General features: G+C 43.4%; 1 protein-coding gene across 3 annotated transcripts in view; it reads right to left on the minus strand.

Moving 5' to 3' along the window:
* Positions 1–12,150, minus strand: part of cpsf1 (cleavage and polyadenylation specific factor 1) — a 118,293-nt gene that overhangs the window by 39,142 nt on the left and 67,001 nt on the right. For all 3 annotated transcript variants that reach the window (XM_069915091.1, XM_069915090.1, XM_069915092.1), the window contains 4 exons: positions 10,290–10,431; positions 9,583–9,761; positions 5,300–5,436; positions 2,681–2,858 (listed from right to left, as the gene is read on the minus strand). In XM_069915091.1, coding sequence (XP_069771192.1) covers positions 2,681–2,858; positions 5,300–5,436; positions 9,583–9,761; positions 10,290–10,431 — 636 coding nt within the window. The remainder of the gene's footprint in view (positions 1–2,680; positions 2,859–5,299; positions 5,437–9,582; positions 9,762–10,289; positions 10,432–12,150) is intronic.

Raw genomic sequence — 12,150 nt, forward strand, 5'->3', positions numbered from 1 at the left:
TTGTACCACACCCAAGTGACCACAGCGTCCCGGATCTGCTCATCCTCCCGTTCTCAGGCCATGCTGTCCTCGTACCCATAGTTCCTCACGAGTGCTTGTAGGACGAGGATATAGTCCTTAATGTGAGAGTCGATACCTTGCTAGGACAACATTTTGGGGCCTCGTAACGAGCCTTCAGCTTCTCAACAGCCGCTGTGCAAGTTGTACAGTCCCTGATGATCGTGAATCCTTTGGGACCGATGCGAGAGAAGAGTGCTGACCTCGAGCTCATCCTTTGAGTAGATCTCTTACGTGGCCTACAGATACCTTTGGAAGCACTCCAGCCAGTACGCGAACTCTTCCAGGGTCTCCGGGGATGGAGGGTTGACGAGGAGCATCGCGGTCTTCAACAGGGCTTCCATCCTGTTCTTTATTGAATAAAACTATAGTGCGACTGAGAGCACTCAGGACCAGAGAAAGTTCAACACGCTTTTATTCAATAAGAATGGCATACATGGTCTGTGGACTGTGGACTGAACTGGAGTTTTGGCAGGGGTCCAGGATTTATATCAGGATATGCAGGGCCGGAGCCAGGGGAGGAGCCAATAGTGAATTCCCAATTCATTACTGGGGGGGGGAGAAAGACTCAGGGACACGGCCTCAAGATCCAGGGCAGTAGGTTTAAGTCAGAGATGAGGAGGAACTACTTTTCCCAGAGGGGGGTGAATCTGTGGAATTTGCTGTCCAGTGAAGCAGTGGAGGTGACCTCAGTATAAGACCAGGTTGGATGGATTTTTACAAAGTAGGGGAATTAAGGAAGGGAGGGTGGGGGATGGAGGTGAGCTCGTCATCGGATCAGCCACAATCACATTGAATAACGGAGCAGGCTCATTGGGCCGAATGGCCTATTCTTACTCCTATTTCTTATGTTCTTCTGTCTGCCTCCTTGTATGCCAGTCTCCAGGGGATGATGGGTTTACTTTTGAATTTTATAAGGAATTTCAAGACTTATTAATTCCCTTATTGATGGAGGTCTTAGATCAAGCAGAAAAGATTGGGTTCTTCCAGATTCTTTTTCTAAAGCAATTATTACTGTTATTCTTAAGAAGGATAGAGATCCCCTGAAAGTGGGATCTTACAGAACTATTTCTTTGTTAAATGTTGATTATAAGATTGTAGCCAAGGTTCTGGCTAATAGATTGGCTAAGTGTTTACCTGATTTGGTTCATGTGGATCAGGCGGGTTTTATTAAGAAGACAACGTTGTAATGTCGATTTCATTAATTAATATTTCTCGGGAGCAATCTGACCAACCGATGATAATTTCTTTGGATATAGAAAAGGCCTTTGACAGGGTGGAATGGAGATTTTTGTGTAAAATCTTGGAAAAGTTTAATTTTATTGGTTGGATTAAGGCTTTATATAAAAATCCCATTGCGAGAGGGGTGACATTATCTAGATTGACCAGACACGGCTGTCCTTTGTCACCAGCTCTGCCTTTTACCTTTGAGAGGCTAATACCAGTTCATAGCTGACAAGAGCAGCAAGGCATCCAAAGATCTCTGATCAAAGGGCAGCATGGGTGAAAACGCAAGAGAGGCAAGAGGTGACAATGGATCACATTAATTCAAAGCAAAAATGTAAATTATTGCAAATTACTCAGTGGATACAAAAGTTCAGATTTATTGTCAGAGAACAAACATGACATTCAACACTGAGATGCTTCATCCTGCCAGACAGGCAGAATTTCTACTTATGGGTACTGCAAAACAAATTGGACTCAAGAGAAGTGTCCACAAAGAAATACAAACAAACAATGTGCAAAACAGAAAATAAATATTCAATAATAAATAATGTGCTTTGCTAAAATTTGAATTGAGGTAATGATTTATGTGCTATCGAGCAAAACAAACCATGCCTTAAGAACAGCAATGTAACGAGGAAGGTCACGTGACTCCCTTCAGCGGGAGCCTAGTCGGAAGTCACCTCACCTGCCAATCAAGGCCTAGCCCACCAACAGGTGAAGGCACACCTTCTAATTGGCTCTCTTGAACACCTTGCCTCATTTGGGCGTACCTAAGCTGGCTCCTCCAGAAGTGCAGGGGGTAGATTCAACAAGTCGAAGGATACAAGTATGGAGAAGTATGCAGTTAATAGTCCAAGGGCATTATCTTTTACCATTGAGAGGTCCCTTTATGAGTCTTGGGCCGCACGGTTGGCATAGCAGTGAGCACAATGCCTTTACAGCACCAGCTATTGGGACCGGGGTTTGAATCCCACACTGTAAGGAGTTTGTATTTCTCCGTGTCTGCGTGGGCTTCCTGCGGGGGCTCCGGTTTCCTCCCACTGTTTGAAATGTACCGGGGGTGTACGTTAATTGGGTGGCACGGGCTCGTGGGCCGAAAGGACCTGTTACCGTGTTGTATGACTAAATTTTAAAAAAATTACAGCAAGAAAGTCCTTTAATCTGGAGGTCCATATATTCTAGCTCATGTACGACGGAAGGGCTGGGGGGGGGGGGGGGAGAGAAGAGAGGGCGAATTGGGTGTGTTGGTCAGCAAAACGCAGGGCAAACCAACAAAGGAGACTAGCTGGCACAGCCCCTACTAGGAGATTCTTGGTGCACAGTGCAGTTGGATGCAAGGTTTCTTTCTGCCTGTACTCCCTCCCCATCCCCAAACCAACACAAATCCCATTCTCACCTCCATGACACCATTCTCCCTCACCAGCATGCACCAGTTGGTGGGGTCGATTTTGTAGTGCGACGTCTCTTTCTCAGTCGTCAGCATGGAGTTGCGGCTTGGCTCCTCCTTTGGGGGGCTGAAGAGCACCGACCCCGACTCTCCGTACAGCATCTCCTCCTCATCATCCACGGTGGTGCTGGGAAGGGGAGGTGGGGGAGTCAAAACAGCACAGGTGAAGTTGCAAACCCATCGAGTCTTTGGACAAAGACATTAATTGACAACATCAACTCAGCCCTATTCTGTTCCTTTTCAGGAAATACACAGGATTGGATTCAAATCCATGTCTTGAACATTCAAGATTGGGTGAAGAACCTGTTTCCATCCTGTGTTTGAATTCAACCCTGTGACCATCTAAATTTTTGTTTCACTGCTCATACCACTCCAATTTAAAATAGCAAAGTTATTTGTTTATTCCATGCACTCTGGGTTGTACGGACGTAGACCCTTCAGCCCACCAGCATGCCTGTAATGCACTAATTCATCCCCCTTGCCTGCATTAATTCCACAGCGGGAGGCAAGGTTAGCATTAGCAGTTAGTGCAACGCCAATACAGTGTCAGTATCTGGGTTCAAATCCTGTGCTCTATCTGGGGTTTGTATGCTTTCCTTGTGTCTGCGTGGGTTTCCTCCGGTTTATTCCCACCTTACAAAACATACAGGGGTTGTAGGTTAATTAGTGTATTGGGGGGGGGGCACAGGCTCGTGGGCCAGAAGAGCCTTTTACCATGCTGTGTGTCTACATTTTTTTAAAAAGCCCTCTCTGCTCAGCTCATTCAGGTGCCCCTCAACATTTGCTCATGGTTCTGCTTCCGCCACCTCCTCTGGTAGCTCATTCCAAATACCCAACTGGTCTCTATGTCCTTAGTGACTGCCATAGATAGGGAGGCCAGCCAGCTCCTTTTTTCTTGGGATGACAATAGCCTATACAATAGGACATCTGTTCAGGAAAGTTTAGAGGAGATGACAAAGAGTGGTGGGTGCCAGGGATGGTGGTGGAGTTTGGCATAAAAGGGACATTCAAAAGACTCAGATGGGCACATGGATGTAAGGTTTGCCCAACACTGTGGGCCGAAGGGCCTGTACTGCGCTGTAATTCTATATTCTAACTTTTCTCTTGTGTGAATAACGTACACTTCAGATCTCTTTTACATTTCCTCCCTCTCACCTTGAACCCACGTTCTCTAGTTTTAAACACACCTACTTTGGAAACCAGCCGCACAAGTTCATCGGGTGGTTGAGATGGTGCATGATATGCTGGCCTTCATTAATTGGGGGTTCAAGGTAAAGCTGCTGCCACATTACAGGAAGGATGTTGATGCTTTGGAGAGGATATAAACACAAATGCTGGAGAAACTCAGCAGGTCACACAGCATCTGTAGGAGGTAAAGATAAATAACCAATGTTTTGGGCCCGAGACCTTCAAGACATCATGACAGGTCTGAGCCCTTCAAGTTATACCTCAACAAAGGACTCGGAGCCCAAAACATTGGTTATACATCTGCCTCCTAAGGAAGCCGTGAGACCGGTCGAGTTCCTCCAGCATTTCTGCGTTTCTTTGAAAATTTGCAGATTTCTGTGTTTTGCCCCAGATTTACCAGGATGTAGCAATGATTGGAGAGCATGTCTTATGAGGCAAGGTTAACAGGGCTGGGGCCTTTCCCTTTGGAGTGATGAAGGATAAGAGCAGACTTAAAGAAGGTGCACAAGATTAGGGGAAGCATAGACAGGATAGGCAGTCAGCACCTTTTCCCAAGGCAAATACCAGAGAACATCTGTTTAAGGTGAGTAGAGGGGAGATGTTGGAGATAAGATTTTTTTTTTTAAACTCAGTGCCTGGACTGCATTGCTGGAGGTGGTAGCTGGTACAATAGAGACATTAAAACACTCTTAGACAGGCACACAGATGCAAGGAAAATAGAGCATTATGAGTGTGAGGTTGGGAAGGGTTAGATTAGTGTGGAGTGGGTTTAACCAAGCCAGCACATCATATTTTGCTGAAGGGTCTGTACTGCGTTGCACCTAATAGTCTGAATATGCCTGAGATTGTCTGATTTTAGAAGTTAAGCAGCCACAGGACTGGTCAGTACTTGGAGGGGAGACTGCCTAGGAACACCAGGTGCTGTAGGTTTCTGTGAGGAGCGCTGGACAAAAGTGGCGACTCTGCCTGCCTTACAGTAAAGAAAAGTTAAAGACTTTCATGTATGCTACTTTCTGAATGTAGTATTACGTTCCAATACTGGAATCTTTCTCTTTGTTGTCATGTTCTATTTTAATATAAAATGCACTACACTGAAAAATTAGCACAGCAGAGGAGCTGAAAAAGATGAGTCTTTAAAATTCCTTTATTGTAGTTTAACAGGATAGAACATGTAATAGGACACAAAATTGCCTTCTGCCTGCCGTAAGACAGAATCACCATTAGTGTCGTTCAGTGCCCCTGACAGTAAGAGAGAAAGAGAAGCAAAAGAGAGTCCCTTCAGAGTTACTGAGTGTCCATGGACTCGCTCCTGCAGCCTCCTCAAGCACAAAAGTAAAGATGAATCATTCAGTGCATCTGTAGTTTTGATGGATCCCTTACCTGATACTGCTAATCATAGTTTCCATCTCCGACTGGCTTCCTTTCATTATGTCTTCTTTTATGACAGAGGCTCGGCTCTCCGTGGTGAACATCCCACTGATATCCCGGTAAGCGCAAAGGGCAATCACCTTTGACAGCTGGTTTTTGAAAATGTATTAGTGTTAGTCCATTCAACTACGAGTCAAAACAGCACCATGTACAAGACCATACTAATTTTACTGTTACATCAGTTCAACAGGCTAACAAAAATATAAGCTGTGCATATAATCAAAAGAACTGTTAAGGCACAAAATTCAGTCCATCGAGCCTATGCCATTTTTCAGCGAACAATCCCCTCAGTCCCATTCTCTAGTCTTTCTCCTTAGACATGTGAATTATTACCCGTGCCTGTCCAATTCCCTTTCAAACTGCAAGTGGAGATTTCTAGATAAGTAACAGAAATTTTGCAACGGCCATTCTGAACTCCCATTTGTCAAGGCAAGTCAAGCAAGTTTACTGTCATCTGATTGTACAAGTAAACCTGACAAAACAACGTTCTCCGGTACTCAGTGCAAAAACATGCCAACACACAACCAGACATAACATGTATACCAATGATACATATGTAATATTATATTGTATATAATATACAAATAAATATTGTTTAATAAATAGTAGTCTGTGAGCAGTTCATTCAGTCGTTCAGCATTCTCACTGCCTGTGGGAAGAAGCTGTTCCTCAGCCTCGTGGTCTGATTCTAATACTCCTGCATCTCTTTCCTGACGGGAGTAGATGGAAGATGCTGTGGCAGAAGTCCTCAATGATTTTGCGTGCCCTCTTCAGACAACAATCTTAGATCACATCAATCGGGGGGGGTGGAGGAGTGGGGGGAGTGAGGGAGAGGGAGACCCCAGCGATTCTTTCTGGTGCTCTTACGGCAGTGTGGATTGACCTCCAATCCAATGCTCCACAGGAATTGTACTACACTGTTCTGCCTCCTGTGTTTCTCCATGACTCTATTCTTTTTTTTTACTTTTATTTAAGATCAACACATATATAACAAATAAAAAAAAACATATCACATTATTACAGTTATTGATTAAACACAGGTTGATTTATATAAAGAAAAAAAAACTACAAAAGAACCCCATCTAAATCCTTCCTCCCAACCCTCAACCCCTTCTACCCCCTATTAAAAATACTAACTACAAAAAAAATTTAAATTGCTAAAATACAATGAATATGATTGTATATTAAATTGGATTGTTTTAGGAAATGCTCAAAGATCCCAAAAACATTTCACAAGAAAACATTATTTATTTTTAAAGGGACGTCTTCTCTGGTCTGGAGGATTCAAAGGAATTATTTATAATTTCAAACCTAACGTTCGAGCATACAGGCCCCAAATCTGTAAACAATAGAGAATATTTACCTCTATGTAATTTTTTCTAATGGAATTCAACTTTGAACCTCAGTTTGCCATCTTCCTTGTGTTAATAAAACATCGGATTTCCAAGTAACAGCAATACATTTCCTTGCTATTGCCAAAGCTAATTTAACAAATTTCAACTGAAAATCTGATAAGCTTAATTTTGGAGTTATGTTTTCAAAATTTCCCACAAAAATAACTCAGGGTTCAACAGAAAAAAAACACCTGTAACCTGTTGGAAAAAGTTACTAATAGAAATCCAAAAAGGTTCAACTTTTGAACAAGAACATGTCGAACGAAGAAAGGTTCCAATATCTTCTCCACATCTAAAACACTGATCCGATATGTTCGATTTCGATCTATTCAATTTCTATGTGTAATATATAACTATGTAAACAATAATGAAGTACTTAATATCTTATATTAATTGCATTAGACATAACCTATCTACATAAATTTTGCCAAATCTGTTGGTCTATCAATATATTTAAACCTTGTCCCCATCTCTCTCGACTTAAATAAACCTAATTTAGGGGCTTTCTCTTGTAATTTCATGTATGCTATTGAGATAAACTTCTTAACAATTCCATCAACTGTTCTAAATCTACAATCTTTTAATACCAGATCTGGTCCTAATTTCTCTCTTAAATAAGCTCTCAATTGAAAATAACAAAGAGAGTATTACGTGGGATATCACATTTAATTCTTAACTGATCCAATGACATCAATCTCCTCTCATAACAGTCTCCTATTTTAGAAATTCCTTTAGTATACCAGATATTTAAAAAAGGGTTATCTTTTGAAAAAATTATGAGGATTAATTAATAGTGTTTTTAATGACAAAAGACTCAATTTTCTAATTTAACCTTATTCCAAATATTAATCAAACGTTTCAATAATGAAGCATCTCTTCCAGCAACCATTAACCTTGGGATACTTTCTCCAATTTTGTTGAACTCAACTTCCACCCATGACAGTTTAATATTTCCAAACAAAGAAGCAAGAAACCTTAATTCTATTCTCAAATCTGAATAACTACAATTTAGCATTGGTCTGCATTCAAGCTAAATTCCTACCTGTGCTGAGATTGACGCCAATTCTATGATACATTTTTGATTCCAGATTGCCTTCTGAAAATCCATGAAGACAGCTTCTGCATAGACCTGTTCAGGTACTATCAAGATTAGTCTAACAGAATCTGCTTTTAAAGTTAACTTGCTGGCTCTCCTTTACGAACTCAATTTTTCTGAATACTTCTGATTTCCCAGAGGTTGAGCTTGAAAGCTTTACCTACTGTGTAGGTGAAGCAGTCACATGATGTGGGAACAGGCCCTCCGGCTCAACTTGCCCACAACAAGGAGAAGAGACGACCCACGGGGCGGACCAGCAAGGAGCTCTGAGGCTGAATAACACACAGGCTGTTGGTGATTCGAGGAGAGGAACCCACAAAAGCTGCGGGCTGCTGGCAACTGTGGTCAAGAGACTCACACCTGGCTGCGGACTGCTGGAGGCTGGCTGGAGACTTGCTGAAGGGGTACCAGGTATTGGATCCGGGATGCTGGAGGTTTCCTGATTCTGTCAAGAGGTTTACATCTGGAGCTCAGGTTTGCTGATGGTTGGACTGAAGGCTGTGAAGGCCGCGGGAGCGCTGCGGAGGCCGTGGGAGCGCTGGAGCCGAATCCATGGTCATTCAGTGAATTGGAAGGGGCTCTCTTTTGCCTTTCTTTCCTTAATTGTAAGGGGCATTAGGCAATTTTTGCTGATAGCAAATCTTTGTCTGCCTTATGGTAGACTAAAGGAAATTTTGTATAATATCAGTTTGTTTTATTACTTGACAATAAAATAATCTTAAACCATCAAAATGTCCCACCTGCAAACATTTGACCCTTATCCGTCTAAAAGTGTGATATGGTGCAAGAATAACAACCCGAATCTCAATGTAGACAAGTCAAAGGAGACGATCTTGGAATTCAGGAGGACCAGGAATGAACACCCTCCACTACACATCAATAACTTTGCAATGGAGAGAGTAGAGAGCACCAAGTTCCTTAGAGTCCACTTAACAAGTGACCAGTCCTGGACACAATCTCCACACTTGTCAGGAAGTCACAACAGCGACTGCACTTCCTGAGAAAATGAGGTGGACAAGTCCACCATCGTGTCACTTTTCCACAGATCTCTTGAGAGCATCGGAGCCGGCTGTATCACAGTATGGGACGGTTACTATAGAACATTGGATTTGAGGTTAATCCACAGGACCACAAGAGTGGCAGAGAGGATCACAGGGGTCTTTCTTCCCCCCCCCCCCCCATCAACGTAATCTACTCAGATCATTGTTTGAAAAGGGTGCGCAAAATTGTTGAGGATCCCTCTCATTCCACACACAGCATCATTCAGCTATTCCCGTTGAGAAAGAGATGCAGGAGGATCAGAACCAGCACCACCAGGCTGAGGAACAGCTTCTTCCCACGGGCAGTGAGAATGCTGAACGACTGAATGAACTGTTCACACAAAACCTCTGAGATGTAACTATTTATTAAATAATATTTATTTTATAAATGTAAATGTACCGCATATGATTCATTTGTCTATATGTGTTATGCCTGGTTGTGTATTTAAATGTTTTTGCACCATGTTTTTTCATTGGGTTGGACTTGTACAATTGGATAACAATAAACTTGAACTTAAAGCCATCCTATCCATAGACTCAATTTGTGCTTAAACATTGCAACAGACCCTGTGTCAACCACCTCCTCTGGCAGCCCGTTCCATTGACCCACCACCCTCTGTGCTCTGCAGGTGATGCACTTCTGGTGAAGTGGCTCTTTCTTCCCACATTCCCAGGTGTTCCTTCCTTTTGGGCAGTAGGGCTTACCATGTGTATCTGTGGTTTCTGCATGGTCAGTCTGTGGGTGTTGCCTCCGTAGCTGTCGCGCTTGAGAACGAACATCGTGACCTGGCCTTCTCCACTCATTATCACCACATAGGGATCGCACACTGTGCAGTGCATTATCGGTGAGCCCAGGTCCACAGGAATGAAGTGCAACTGCTTTACTGAGAGAAAGTACGGACGAGGTATTCAGAAGCAGCAAACCATTGGACATAGGGTAACAGGAGAGACAAGTCCAGCCAAATGACACTGTCAAAGATGTCACCAGCCCGGATGACTTGCATGACTGGTCACTTGGATGAGGTTCAGAAAGCGCATTGGAGTGGAATTTTCACAATCCCGGGACATCAGAGTGCTCACTGTCAATAAATTTACCGCTAGCTCATCAGGGAAACTGCAATGCATTGTTTCACCAAATTATGCCCAACTGACCTACACCCTGGTACGTTTAAAATGGTGGGAGAAAACCTGAGCCCATGGGGAAAACCCATGCAGGCATACGGAGAATGTACAAACCCCTTACAGACAGCACCAGATTCAAACCCAGGTCGCTGGCAATGTAATAGTGACACTAAGTAAGGCTCCATTAAACGATGCCTGCAGTGCGGCTACAGGTCACATTAATAGACTGAACCATCTGTAGGACACACTGGGTCTGATTACGGCTGCACCTATTACGTCCAAGTACTTACCACCTTCCAGTAATCGGATTCCCAATGGTGAAACCTGCACGATGTATTTATTGTCTCCGATGTTACCAGCAAAAATGGTTGGACCTTGTGTGGCAAAACCACTGGCGTCTAGTTCCATGATTTCCTGACCGGTCTGCAGGATCTGCCATTGGGAGAGAAAGGGTAACACAGGTGAACTCAAGTTACAGGCATCAGATGTAGCTCAGGGGGTAATTCTCTCAACTATTTGGTTGGAAGTCCATGGATTCACATCCCTGTTGTGACCGGCATACAGAACCCAAGCCAGCACTGCAGCTCACTTGGGGAAGAGATGCTAACTTCCAAAGAAAATATTAACCCTTTTGGACTCTGTGTCTCAATTTTTCAGAACTGGTTTTATTCCCACCCACCAGCTGGTTCTTATTGGTGTTCATAGTGTCAAGTGTTTCTTTGCAAAGGTTATGGTAAAAACAGCTGCTTTGCCAAGTTCCACAACAAGAAAAAGTACTGGAAGGTAAAAACATTGAGTATATAAGACTATATAGGGTACAAACAGTGATAGTGACTGGCCAGATTTGTGTGGTATCAGTGACTGAACAGAGCAACCAACTCTGGTTTACCCATGGATCCAGTTCGGAGTATATCATTTAAACTTCAGTTTTTAAATTTAGAAATACAGCACACTAACAGGGCCTTTCGGCACATGTGCCCGTACCACCCAATTGACCTAAGCCCCAGTACATTTTTGAATAGTGGGAGGAAACCTGAGCCCCTGGGGTAACCCACACAGACATAGGGAGAACGTACAAACTCCTTGCAGACAGCGAGGGATTCAAACCCCGGTCCCAATCGCTGGGTCTGTAACAGCATTGTACTAACCGCTACACCTACCACAAAAGGTTAAAAACAGGCAGAGTCTAAAGGGTGAAAAAGTTTAAAAAAAAACTGCTCGCAAGTCAGGCAGTATCCATGGAAGGAAATGGAGAGTCGATGATTCGTTTCGCAACCCTGCTTCAGAACTGAGACAGGAAAGGGGAAGACAGACAGTGTTAATGGAGGGGGGGGGGGGGGGGGTGTCATCAGGTGATTGATGGACCAACATGAAGGATGTCAGATGGAGCCAGGCAAGGGATTAGGAGGGATGGAGGCAGGAGAGTGATAAATGGAACCAAAGGGGATAAAAAAAGGAACATGGAGCCAGGAAAGTGAGGGTGGTGATGAAACAAGGAGATACCTGAAAGCACAAAGCAAGGATGGTGGCCCGATGGGAACAGTGGGCAAGGGGATGGGTGGTGGTCAGTTGGGGATATGGGAAAGGAACTGGGTGGATGTTGTTACGAGCCCAAAGGACCCCAAAACCCAGCAGCACAGACATTCACCAAGACAAGCAGTCACCCAAAAAGTTGCTTTTAATTATCTTTAAACATGAAAATAGAATCAAACTTCAATCTAACTCCACCAACCCAACAACCCCCCTCCAACTCTAAGTGCACGTGTATGTAATGTGTGTGCAAATCTAAGAAAAGTTCTTTGGTTTTGTCGGACTCTGGCTTTACCTTACTCTTAATTTAGTCTATGTGTGGTCTGAGTCCAGCGTGTTCTTTGAATGAAGTGATAGGAGAAGGTATTCGGTTCAACAGTCAATTTATTACACAGCACAAGAATAAAACTTAACAGAGCTCTGGGTCAGTCGTTAGTTCATAGGTCACCTGCACAGTGAGCTATTCCCCAAGACTGACCCCTATTGTCCAGTTGGCTCAGTTTATATAGGTCAACCTTATCATACAGAACAAAAGTTGGCTTCCTTTGCTAGATTTCATTATCATACAGAACAAAAGTTGTCTTCCTTTGCTAGATCTTTTGGCATAAGGGTTATCACAAG

This window comes from Narcine bancroftii, chromosome 1 (assembly GCF_036971445.1).
Source record: "Narcine bancroftii isolate sNarBan1 chromosome 1, sNarBan1.hap1, whole genome shotgun sequence".
NCBI classification, from domain to species: domain Eukaryota; kingdom Metazoa; phylum Chordata; class Chondrichthyes; order Torpediniformes; family Narcinidae; genus Narcine; species Narcine bancroftii.